The following is a 13,525-nucleotide window of genomic DNA, read 5'->3' on the forward strand; positions in this document are numbered from 1 at the left end:
AACAGCAGTAAATACTAAATATTGAATGTTGTGGTGCAGCACGCAGGACCGACAGCGCACAATGTGCTTTGAGGTAGCAGCCAAGAAAGGTGTAGTTTATGTCTATGGACAGTGAACACCGTACGCCCCGGAAGAGGCCTGACCGAGCAACAGGCGCCAGGCCCTGCCAAGTAGCCACCAGGAGTGAGCTGGTACATACCTGAGCACCCAGCCCCGGACACCAAGAACCCTAGACGCACCGACCCCTGAGGGCATCAGCCACCAGCAGGGAGTGTGGTGAGGGGAGATAGGCCTCCATACTTTGGAGGGCCTGGGCGTTCCCAGAGAGGTGGAGTCTAAGACCCGACCTGACATACAGACACAGACAAACAGGCACACACAGACACAAACATGCATTCCCACCCTCATGCACACATATACAAATACTCAGCAGTCACCCAACGTAAAGATAGACACAAATGGACATTGTACACACAATCACACTCCCCAAACAAACTCTATACCCTGGGTCCAGGTACCCTTGCCCCCAGAGGGGGAAACGGCAACTAGACCCAGGAGATGTCACCCTTTCCCCCGGGGTGGAGGCAAGCAGACCGCCCTGGCTCCGCAGCAGCAGGGAGGCCCCGCATCCCAGATCCCAATCGGATGGCCAACACCTCCTCCCAGCCCCCCCGCCCCAATGGCCAGCAGAGAATGTAACGCTGTGAGGAACCTTGGAGTCATTCTTGACCAGGATATGTCCTTCAACGCACATATTTAACGAATATGTAAGACTGTGTTCTTCCATTTGCGCAACATCTCTAAAATTAGAAATATCCTGTCTCAGAGTGACGCTGAAAAACTAGTTCATGCATTTATTACTTCCAGGCTGGACTGCTGTAATTCATTATTATCAGGATGTCCTAAAAACTCACTGAAAAGCCTTCAGCTAATCCAAAATGCTGCAGTAAGAGTCCTGACAGGGACTAGAAAGAGAGAGCATATTTCTCCTGTTTTGGCTTCCCTTCATTGGCTTCCTGTTAAATCCAGAATTGAATTCAAAATCCTGCTCCTCACATACAAGGTCTTAAATAATCAGGCCCCATCTTATCTTAATGACCTTGTAGTACCATATCACCCTATTAGAGCACTTCGCTCTCGCTCTGCAGGCTTACTTGTTGTTCCTAGAGTATTTAAAAGTAGAATGGGAGGGAGAGCCTTCAGTTTTCAGGCCCCTCTTCTGTGGAACCAGCTTCCAGTTTGGATTCGGGAGACAGACACTATCTCTACTTTTAAGATTAGGCTTAAAACTTTCCTTTTTGCTAAAGCATATAGTTAGGGCTGGACCAGGTGACCCTGAATCCTCCCTTAGTTATGCTGCAATAGACGTAGGCTGCCGGGGGATTCCCATGATGCACTGAGTTTTTCCTTTCCATCATGACTGTAAAAAGTCAACACAACGAAAACAAACTACAACTGAACTTGGTTTATATCTGACACAGACAGACAGCAGGTCATAACTTCTTACCTGAAGTTCAGTTCCTCTGCCACTATGACCGGCGGCTGCCTCGGGTCTCTCCTCCTCTTGCCTCCCCTTTCCCTTATCCACCTGCTGGCCTCCACCACTTGCTGATGTTGCTAAATCTGTGGAAGCTATGCCATAGCTACCGCCAAACAATTCAGTTATTTTTACACATTTGGCAGCGTCTGCCTGAAGGGCTTGTTTCTTTTTGGCCCTAATTTTTTCTGCACCTCCTTTCCTTTTTTTGTTCTCCATTTTCTTTAGTTCGTTTATAAGATTGCTAAACAAGGGGGAGGGTGCATCCGACCTCCTCGACTGTAGTTGGTCCAGCCCAGAGTCGATCATGACCAATTGGCCAATGCAACACCTTTCATTATTTATACCCTTCCACAAAAAAAAAAAATCGATCGGCCCATAAAAACAAAAAATCGCCAGTGGCCCACTGCCGATGGCCAGTCCAGCTATGATCATATCTGTTATTAACCTCCCTCTCTCTTCCACAGCATGTCTTCCTTCTCTCACCCCAACCAGTCACAGCAAATGACCCCGCCCCTCCCTGAGCCTGGTTCTGCCAGAGGTTTCTTCCTGTTAAAAGGGAGTTTTTCCTTCCCACTGTCGCCAAAGTGGTTGCTCATAGGGGGTCATATGATTGTTGGATTTTTCTCTGTATCTATGAAGCGCCTTGAGGCGACTTTTGTTGTGATTTGGCGCTATATAAATAAAACTGAATTGAATTAAATTGAATAATTGAATGAGACTATGTGGTACAATAACCAGCCAGCTCTCATTGTTAAATAATTCCCTAGGAATCATTGTTAATTAATTTGTTTACCACTGCTAAGGTTTCCATTTCAGGAGATGCTGAACTTGATGGCGAATGGATATTCAATGTGACATAAATTTTTTGCCAGTATTTACTGAGTATATACACTATATTTCAGTGCTAGAATAAATAGTAATTATTTATTATTTAGTATTTATTTAGTAGTACTCTGGGTCACAGCCCAGAGTACAAAAAGGAATAATGTTATTGTTGTCATTTGTGTGACATCCCTGTGGGACACACACACACACACCTAGTGCCTGGCGTATCCACCAGTCACCTGTATGGTGGCAGCCTATGTCACCTGTGGCCCAAAGACTGATGCTTGTAGACCACATAACATATCTCAGCAACTCATAAAAAGCATGTCTGCTTTTCTTTTTCAGTGGTTACAGCACCAAGCTATGGTTTTGAAAAATATGCACACAGGAGTTTTCAGATCTCATAAGCTCTCTTTTCCCCAGCCTGCTCAAAATTTTCATTGTCCAGTTCATTAGCTTCATCAGCTTCTTCACTATACCGTTCAGTAAACATTGTGAGTCTCCAAAAAATTGTGCAGTACACAGCAGGCATTGAAATTAGCAGCTGGAAGGGGTAATATGTAGAGATGGACCGATCCAATATTACGTATCGGTATCGGTCCGATACTGACCTAAATTACTGGATCGGATATCGGAGAAAAATAAAAAATGTAATCCGATCCATTAAATATCACGAAAGCACCTCACAAAACTTGCAACACGCCGTAACTCGCCTCAGAACGTTAGCACGTCGGAGCAGTATGCATCACGTGATAGAGCGGCTGTGGCATGCGGGACCTGTCGGTGGTCTGGATAGCATTTGGAGCTTCGCTAGCAACCCGGCATTTCATCTCCGACAAAGTTATCCCCGAGAGAAGTAAAGCAAGTGTGTAAGTCCATCTCTGAATGTTTGTAAAGCATTCCTGCGTTAAGCTTAACAAGCGACTGCCTCTCGCTCTCCTGCTGCTACTTCAATCATGAAACTGCTTAACGATCAGCTGATCGGCTTTTCTGTCACGAGTCCGTGTCTGTAGTTTGCTTTTGGCCCACTTTGCACCAGAAAGAGGAAACCAGCGGCTGAACAACAGCAGCACGTTTAAGCTTGATCAGCTGTTGTTAGAATTTATTTAATATTACTTTCTACTCAAGGATCTTTTTCTACGTAGCTGACGGCTGGTAACTGTGCAGGGGCGCATCTAGCAAAGTTTAGCCAGGGGGGCCGATAGGGCATGAACAGGGAAAAGGGGGCACAAAGACATACTTTTCTTTCTTATTCTCATTTAAAATGTCGAGCTTTTAATAAATAATTATCTGACACCCAAAGTTTTAATTTGATGTAAAATGTATAGAAGTCAATTACTGCATATAGTAACTGTTAAGTCTAATATATATACCCTAGTAAGCTATAGTACTTTTTCCTTTGGGAAGGTACCATCTGTGCAGTCTGCAATTTTGTTGAAGAAAGATGTTGAATCTATTTAATATTTCTTGAAAAATAATTGATTTCTGTGTATTTTTTTTCACACTGCATCAAATTAAGGTTGATTACGTCGATTAAGCATCATGAGGTGGAGCGTGAGGGGTGGTTCCCTATTTTTTATTTATTTATTTTTGTTGTTGCTGGGAGTTGGAACCCTATTAGTTAGGTTGCTTAATATTTATGCTAAGTACTCTTTAAAATACCAGAATAGGGAGGATGGTGTAGGTTTAAGTTTATTAGATTGATCAGTATTGCTGAACTATGAAACATTTTTTTTGCATACAGGTATAACAGAATAGCTTTAGTGTAGTTGTTGTTTTAAACTTGAGTATGAACTTATACAAAATGCAGCAAGATATTTAAAAAACAGCTTTGTTGATTAAAAAACACTATATCGGATTCATATCGGTATCGGCCGATATCCAAATTTATGATATCGGTATCGGTATCGGACATAAAAAAGTGGTATCGTGCCATCTCTAGTAATATGTGCCTCATTTTGTTTAAGGAGGTACCTCCATCATCCTTTGAGGCATCCAAAGCTAATTCTACACTCAAAAAAATAATTCATTGGATGAACTTAATTTCATCTTGCCACCTATATTCCATCTAAACAAATCATGTTAAATCAATCCATCTTGATTGTGTTGTTTCAACACTAAATATGTTTGTAAGTGTAACATAATTTAAACATTAACATTCAGTTAATTTGATTTTTATTCAGTTAACATGTTTGTACCAAGTTAGTCTAATTAAATTAATTTAAATTCATGTTATATTGTTTAAACACTTTGGCACATCAAAAGTCAGTCTTGTTACATGAACTAGTAAAATATTTGTTTGTTACACCAATGTTAATCTTGTTGAATGAACAAATGTAATTTATGTCTGTAGTACTTACACCAATCATGTTTCAGTTAGTGTTTGTATTGCTTATGTAAACATTACTTTTAATTAAATTAATGAAACATACATAAATGATAACTTGCAAAACCATCTTTTATTTTGCTTGAACATTCTTAAAACAGTTGGCAGGATCCCAGTTCAGCCTAGCTTTCTCCCCTTTAACGATCTCATACCAAGACCACAGAACTTCCAGATCAAGACATGCTGACTGAAAGAAAAAATACAATAAAATAACCCTAACCCTAATAATAAAAATGAAATAAGTCTGTTGAATAGTTTGCAGACAAAAAATATTATCCCCAAAGCAACTTTCGTAAAATGTAGTAAAATATGCATTGCAAACAACAATATGAATTTTAACACAATTTAAAGCTCAGACATAACATTCAACATTACTATAATATTACAACATTACTATGTTGCTTGCATACATTAGTCCTCCATTTAATCAGGCTGTATCCATTAATAGTGACTTTATGCTATTTAACGTGTGGAGAAAACATTCAATTTTGAGTATAACTGCTCCACTCAAACAATTTGTGAAAACCAGTGTGCATTTGCCTTTGTAACAATTGCCATCTGGCAAAAATCAGTGTTTACACTTCAAGTGTATAAGACTTTAAGTTATGGACGAACAATCTTTGTGTAATAGCCACAGAGCAAACCACATAGTTTATATGAACATTTTATAACTTACAATTTTAAACTTTAAAACAGTAAACACATATTTGCATTGCAGAAACCTTGAAAAAAAAAATCTGGCTTGCATGAGTCCGTTTCAAGCTCATTCACCCCATTAGCTTGTTTTTTAGGAACTGTGCCTTGGATAACAACCTCTGTCCATCCAGCTTCATGATAATCTTTTGCAAGACTTCAAAAGTGCATTTGAGCTCCGGTGGGTAGCTTAGGTTCAGACAGTATATCAGTCCAAATAACAGAGCACAAGCAATTGCAATGCTCCTCAAACCAGTGAGAACCTCCACACCTTCAATCAGGACACCGATGTTCTCTGGGTCATCTCCAGGCTCCGCACCCTCCTGATGTATGACATACACTCCCATCACAGTTTGTTCCATGGCTTCAGTGTTGGCCTCAGTGTTCTGTGACGTAAAATATAATAATACATTTGTTTGAGTCTACATATGAAAAAAAAAAAAGGAATTCAGCAATCAGCGTGAATATGCTGATATATTTACTAAATTCTATGTCTCTGGTTTCACACCTCAGAAATTTGACATGAAACAAAACAAGGACCAATTGCAATATCTTTTATTCACACGTGGTGTCACATTTTACCATTTCATATATCGAAATTACCCATAACTCCTGGAGCAAATTACATAACACAGAACAACTTGTGAATATAACTGACCGTATATTCCTTCACAAGTTTCTCATGGTCTTCATTCAGGTAGACACACAAGGACTTCAGGATGCATGCTCGTCTTGTATGTATTGTGTCATCCTAAGAAAAAAGGGAATCCATAATGACAATATTTAACTTTTAGGCAGCAGTTTGAAAAAGGAATACTTAGTTTGGAAGAGTCCAAAAGGCCACATGGTAAATAGACTGGTTCTTATATAGCGTTTTTCTACTCAGAGCACTCAAAGCTGCCTTTATACAACAATTCATTCACCCAATCACTTTTTCTAAACTGTTTAAATGGCCTGTATTTATATAGCACTTTACTAGTCCCTAAGGACCCCAAAGCGCTTTACATATCCAGTCATCCACCCATTCACACACACATTCACACACTGGTGATGGTAAGCTACATTGTAGCCACAGCCACCCTGGGGCGCACTGACAGAGGTCGAGGCTGTCGAACACTGGCGCCACCGGGTTTAGTGCTTACTGTCTAACATTCATACACATTCACACTCCGATGAATGCATCGGTGAGCAACTTGGGGTTAGTATCTTACCCAAGGATATTTGGCATGCACACTGGAGGAGCTTGGGACCAACCCGCCAAGCTTCTGATTAGTAGCTGACCTGCTCTACCACCTGAGCTACAGCCACCTCAAAACATCTGTCTAAACCAAATCAGACACAAAATGAGGCAACACTAATGTTTTTTTTGGGGTTTTTTTCCCCATTTTGATCAAAATTAACCATACGATTTTATCAATTACTTATTAATATAAGACTGATGCTTATATAATTTGTATAAAATATGAAAACCTCTTAGGACTTTTGCCTACCATATGTATAGATATCTTTGCTCATAAAATTGCCAGATTATGGGCATAAAAAGTTCTTAAGCACAGATCTAACCCACCTTGGAGATGGCCACCATGATGTGTCTCATTTTTCTGCCAGCCACCCCACCTTTGCCTCGAAAGAGCTCCATCATGCGTGGAGTGTACAAGTCTAGCTCATAAAAGAATCTAGATAGCAGCGGTACTGTCGATATGCGCAGGAATTCCTTGTCAATCTGAAAAACATGAACAATGCACTTATAATATGCACCAGAGGAAGGACATACCAGGAATTATTAGCTGTTTTATCACTATGTTATGTCAATATTAGTGAAGCAAGAAATAACTGGTCAACCATAAACACACTCTAAAAGTTAGACATATAGGACATGCACCTCTTTCTCGGTGAACAGAGCTGGCCATCTGCTTTTAAAATCTGCAATAAAGGGCTGTCCTTGAATAACTTCTTGCCTTCTGTACGAAAAAGTCTTCTGCATTTTCATTGTCACTATATTGTCATTGTTTCTCTTCTGAACCTCTGAAAGCAGTGCAATTCTCTCTTTTTCCAGGCTGTCAGTGGTTTCTCCTTTTGGATACTGCGGACAGTAATTGACTTCTGCTCTTCTAGGCTTTTTCACATTCAATGCTGCCTTACTTTTGTCTTGGGCCTTGTTCTTTAGTGAATTTACCAACACCTCAGCACAGCCCAGGCCTCTCAGTTTGGTCCGGACATTGGCCATTTTATACTTGAGGCTAATTTTCCAACCATAACAGCCATTAAAGGATCCCTGCTCCCTCAGACAAGGATGCTGTTTGACAAGGGCTTCTGCAACTTCATTCAGGTCATTGTCAGTTGGATAGACTTTAAATTTTATTATTTCTTCAGCCAGCCTTTCTAAAAGGTGGGATTTCAGTTTTGGTGAGGGGGTCAAATGAGTTCCACCAGCAATGAACTCAGCATTGGCCTTTTCAAGTTGCAGTTCAGCCTCATAGCTGAAACGAGGGACTGTGAAGACACTTGGCCACACTGACAGTCTTGTAGACGGTGATGAACCTGACGATGAAACGGGCCTTGTATTGTCTGTGTCTGAAGAGCTTGAAAAGGAATGTGTTGGACTTCGCACTGGTTGACATGTCACTCCATCTTCTGTAAAACTTTGCAACTGCACACTATCCAAGTATACAACCTTTAAAGTTGCTTTATCATTAATTTCAGAGATCGCAGTCAGATTTACAAAATCATTTCCGAAATCAGGATCTTGATATTGAAGACGAAAATCCTGTTGCACTCCAAAATTTGTCTTTATTTCCTGACACAATTCCTCAATGGAGTCTGATATCCCAGCTGGTAAAATTAGTTTCCTGGCATCATCTTCTCCGAGAATGATCCTCAGTCTTATGGGCTGGGGCATCATGCTGACCTGGACAAATATCAAATATTTAAAAAATAAATAAAGATGTACTCATTGACTATTGTGCGAGTGTGTGTAACAAATTCTAATGTCAACGATAATTTGATGATGTCACCTTGGCCTCGAGGAATTTTTTTACTGGAGAAGTGAATAGTGCATTTTCCAGATTTGTCTTGCATTCTTCTAATTAATGACAATTCTTGCATAAGATGCTTAAAATAAATCTACTCTCAATAAATTAAGTAGCAATTGGTCTGCAAAGTATGATGTATTATTTACTGTGCCAGGTGATATAGGGGGAAAATACTTACAAACATCACTCCTGTTTACCCTGCAAGTTAGTGTGTCTCTTCAGAGTAACCAGACGCAGGCCTCCCACTGAATAGGCAGCTAACGGGTAGTCATCGAGTAGTTCCCCATGCTCAATCAGAGACACCTCTCTCGCATGTGACATGTCAAGCTCAAAAGCTCTGAAGTGCTCTCGATACCAAGCAGAGAACTTTTTTACAAAAAAGTATATTCTGCCATGCAAAATAAAAATCTGCAGAATTTCTGCAAACTCTGGCAAACCAAATATTTGCCCATGAACAACTATCATTCCTGTGCTGTAGTTCATGCCATTGTATGACACGCTTTTTGTAATATGGACATCAGTTTCATCTGGTAATCTTTGCTTTATAGCTACTGCGATATCACTTTTCAGAACATCAATTGGTACTGATGAGCCAACATTTACCATTAAAGGTGTCTTATGGTCAGAAGAGTGCAAGTCAGAGGCAATCACGAGCTGATGTTTTTTGGCAAGTGTAACAGGTATGTTCTTAAAACAGTTTGTATGGCGAGCAATTTGTTTAAAAAAACTATGTTTCGCCTCAAATCTCATTGTCCATTTGTGGACAAGAGGCCCAAAATGCCGAATCAGAGCAGGGTAGTGCTCCAAATAATGATGTTTAGGGAGAAGACTGTTGTTTGGAAAAAGTTCTTGGTATCTCTGGCGATGTTCACTGATTTTACACTCAAGGTAGGAAATCGACTCATCAGACTGGACAGGGGCTACAACAAGCTCCACAATGTCCTTCAGATCCAAAACAATATGCCATGCAGGTTCATCCTCTGGAACAAGTGGACCAATAATTAGAGGCAACAAACGAAGCAGAGACCAATTTTCATGTGCATTTCCACCAATATTTTTTTTTAATGAGAAAGTCTGGGGAATTGCATGAGGCCGGTTGGTTTTATCTGCCCATTTATACTCAAAATTTTGGATCAAGTTGTTAAGTTTTTCTAAGGTGAAATACTTTTTAGAGATTAAAAAAGAAAAACAATGCGCAAGCTCCACTGGTATTATGCCCTCTAGCAGATCATGTGCTACATCTGGAGGGTAGCCTGCAGTGACATGAAAATGGCTCAGATTCTTACTCAAAATACAATCTCGCTTAACTCCACAACAAGCACTTGCTGTTTCTTGTGCACGCTTCAAATGGAATTCATGAAGTTCCGGTGTTCTATGCTCAAAATCACCAGCAGTCACTGACTTTATTTCAGATTTTTTAGCTGTACAGAATCTGCATATGTATTCAGCAGAAAAACTTTCCACAAAACCTGCCAGCCCATGGGCTCCTAGGTTGTCAGCTATGACGCAGCTCACAGTTCCTTTAATACACTCGTTCAACTGACTGATGAACACACCATGTTGCTCCAAAGTTACCAGATCTCTCAAAAGTGGATCAAAGACTTTTTCAAACCCAAATGTCCTCAAATCTTCACTCTTGCAAAGGATTGCCAAATAAATGGATGAAAGGGCTGAATGAGAACCAGGTGGTAAATTGCCCAAGACCCAATATACACCACAAAGCTTGTGCTTTTTCCGTGAGGTCCCAAGAGGATTACAAACCTCAAAATCATCAATATAAAGGTTAATAGAAATTCTCAACTTCTCACCATCTAGAAAGCTATTTCTTTTATAATGCTCCCCATCTCGAAAAGATCTGTAAACCCTCTGATCACCATTCAGATTCTCTCTATTTTCTTGAGCTATTTGTTCTTCAGTCACTCTATCCAGCAATTTATTGTGACTCAATATTTCCTGCAATAACTGTAATAAAGGGATGTACTGAAATGACTTCCTTTGGTCTATCGATAAAAAATACTCAACAGGCTCTACAACCCTAAAATTTTGTATGTAGTATAGTTTTCTTTTATAAGGAGTGGCAAGAGGGCCACACTTTCCCAATATTTTAGCCACAGGGTTAGAAACACATACAGAATTTGCAAGCTCTTCAATAACAGCCTGACTAATATGGAGGTTATGGCTCTTAAAAATTTCTGTAATTGTACGTTTTGTCAGAGGTACACTAGCTGAACTCAACAGAAAAACTAACTCCTCTAAGAACTCATCTAATCCTTTTGCTGGAACATGAAATATGTGTTCCAATTTCAACAATATTACTGCTAATTTCCATTCAATTAGTTCGGGCTGATTTTCAACAGCACTATTATCACATTCTGTCACTGACTCACTTTCAAATTCACCATAGGATACATCTTCAGAACAGCTAGCCCTTACATTATCAGAGGACTCTATCACTTGAACTGGGTCCACACGTGTAACTACACTGGCTTTAAAATCTTTAAGTGTGTGTGGATGATGCTTCCTCTTTTTGTGTGTATAAAATGTATTGTAAATATTTGTCTTGAAAGGGCAACCAAGAAACACACAACTAACTGTCTCGTTACTTCGCAGATGTGTTCCAATATGGACAAAAAAATCTCTCTCAGAGAAGACGTCACTGCAGTCACATAACTCACGTTTAAAAGTTACTGAACTTGAAGCTGTCTGTGTAAACTGAGATGAATGAGCTTTATAGACATGAGTGTTCAGTCCACTCCAAGTCTTAAATGTGCACGGACAATTAACATATATGCACAGATAATGTTGACCTATTCCGTAATGATGATGTAGTTTATAATGTTGAAGTAATTTGTACCTGCTGCTCTCTCTGGTAACACAATGCTTGCACTGCCACATACACGTCACTGATAAAAAATGAAATATGCATTAGAAAACGTCAAGGAGATTAAACTTCTGCATCATCCAAAAAAAATAAATAAATAACATAATAATAATAAGGCAAACATGAACTTACCATGTATTGTTGAGGAGGTGCATAAGAATCTCAGAGCATGGGAATGTGGCTTTATTTTGTGATGTATTTCTGGGGAGAGAAATTAATTAAAACAAAGTTATTACTCTGACAAATTTGTGTTAATATCTACATACTGTGAAATGTGAAGACTGTTACGGTGCGTACACACCGAACGCGATAGACGCGACCAGAGCTTCAGGTTTACATGTAAAGTCAATGGAGGAGCACGATGAAGCACGACTGGGGGTCCAGCTAAACTTCGGAAGCAGATTTGCATTGAGAAAACGCTTTTCTGCCTACTTCACACGACTGACGCCTTTGAAGCGCGAAGTAAAATACGCACTGCAGTTTGTGTGGTGCATTTTGTGCATTCGCGCTTATCACGTCTACCGCTCGAGTTGGTAAAATCTGCGGGACAGCAGCTTCTCAAACTCGGCAAGGGACAGAAGGTGGTACAGCTGAAAGCGGCCGTCATCCAGACGGAGCTTCTGGAGCAAGTGGTGAAACTCACCAAACTGCTCACGCTTGTGGAAGACCTGATGGACCCAGGTACAGTGAGGACGTCCTTTAGGCACTGCTCTGCTCTCCACAGCAAATAGAGAAGGGAGACTCTTTCTTCAAACGCTAGATTGACAGCTGCCATTTTAATAACATACCGTCTGGCACTACTTCCTCCCAGATCTCTTCTTCATACGCGTGAAAATTGCATATAAACCTCGACCAGTTCATGCTGGACGCGCTTCGAGGTGCAAATGTGCACGAGATCAGCTAGGGGCATCTATCGCGTTCGGTGTGAACGCACCGTTAGTCAGCCTAATGCAGAGCACCAGAGAAACTATAACCCAAACAATTATCTACCTAAATCATTCTGAATTCAAAAATTAAGTGAATATATTACAAAAAAAGAAAATGCACATGCAATTATTGTGACAGATTTTATCTTACTCCTTGTTATTAACTCCCCTAAACGCTGGTTTAGTTGAATTAAACCTTTCATCAATCCAGTTAATGCGGTTGCCCGCGACTAAACTCCACTGACAAAAACAGGAATTTTAGATAGAGCATCATAAAACACTCATAAAATCACCAAAACCATGTCGGTCAGTCTTACCACTACTACCAGCAATCACCAACTCCGGTTAAGCAGAAAGTAACCCTTCATTCATGGAGCTATATGCGAAGACGTTACGGCTCTACGCGGCTTTCCCGCTCTTCAAAGTTAGCTAACTCCAGAGAAGAAAAACAGTCCTACCAACGCAGATAACCATGAAACACACCTCATTCAAAGTCGACAGAAACAAAAACAAAAAAACGAACTTACCAAAATAACCTCATCAGTTTTTGCTCTGTTGCAACAATTAGCGACTCCGGTTAAGTTTTTAAAAAAAACATTAAATTCACCGACTTACATTTGAAAAATGTTTGGGTCTACAACCTCCCTGCTATATATAAATCTCCACACTACACAGGTAAAAAATTTTAACTAATTGTCATGGTCTCCGTGCCTGCCCGGTCGGCCCCACAAGGCTACAATTGCTGTTGCTGTTTTCTCCCTCTCTGCCTGGGTGGAGCTCACTGTGGGCTCCCGCCCTTGGCCCACACACACACCTGACAACACTCACCCATCATCACCGGGAGCACTATTTGAGGCTGGAACACAGATCCTCTCGTCGCTGGATGATTGTACCCCTAACGTTAGTGTTCTCACAGCTCTTGTGCTTCATATCCGTGACTTGTGATTAGTTGGTGACCTGCCTTCTCGTCTGCTTCAGATCCCCCCCCCCCCCCCCGGACCTGCGACCTCCCTGCTGCGGGAAAGTGTGTGAGTGTGAGAGAAGAAGACGTGAGCGAGTTACCCTGTGATTTCCCCCCGGAGTTTTGGATCCCTTCACTGTACATATATTGCACTGCACTGTAAATAAACCACACCTTGGAGATACCTTACCGCTCTGCGCTTGAATCCCTGTACCAGATCGTGACACTAATAGTATTTATCTCTCACTCCACTAACCTAAATAAATATATCAAGAAATATT

General features: G+C 40.6%; 1 protein-coding gene across 1 annotated transcript; it reads right to left on the reverse strand.

Moving 5' to 3' along the window:
* Positions 1-5,518: 5,518 nt before the first annotated feature.
* LOC146610087 (uncharacterized) lies at positions 5,519-12,320 on the reverse strand. The gene is made up of 6 exons (XM_085346060.1): positions 11,490-12,320; positions 11,331-11,379; positions 7,327-8,352; positions 7,012-7,167; positions 6,103-6,195; positions 5,519-5,830 (listed from the first exon to the last, which is right to left on the reverse strand). The coding sequence occupies exons 1-6, from the start codon at positions 11,510-11,512 to the stop codon at positions 5,519-5,521; spliced, it is 1,659 nt and encodes a 552-aa protein (XP_085202186.1). The 5' UTR covers positions 11,513-12,320.
* Positions 12,321-13,525: the final 1,205 nt, after the last annotated feature.

This window comes from Diplotaxodon limnothrissa, linkage group LG22 (assembly GCF_057381915.1).
Source record: "Diplotaxodon limnothrissa isolate DT_005_m linkage group LG22, D_limnothrissa_male_GT1.1, whole genome shotgun sequence".
NCBI classification, from domain to species: domain Eukaryota; kingdom Metazoa; phylum Chordata; class Actinopteri; order Cichliformes; family Cichlidae; genus Diplotaxodon; species Diplotaxodon limnothrissa.

What these genes read in the sequence shown, in the direction of transcription:
- LOC146610087 (XM_085346060.1), bottom strand. Translation starts at nt 11,512, where the DNA reads ATGCACCTCCTCAACAATACATG. An exon ending in GTTACCAGAGAGAGCAGCAG is followed by an intron (nt 8,353 to 11,330) that starts GTACAAATTACT and finishes ATATTTGTCCAG; the next exon opens with GTCAGCATGATGCCCCAGCC. An exon ending in TCATGGTGGCCATCTCCAAG is followed by an intron (nt 6,196 to 7,011) that starts GTGGGTTAGATC and finishes CTTTTTTCTTAG; the next exon opens with GATGACACAATACATACAAG.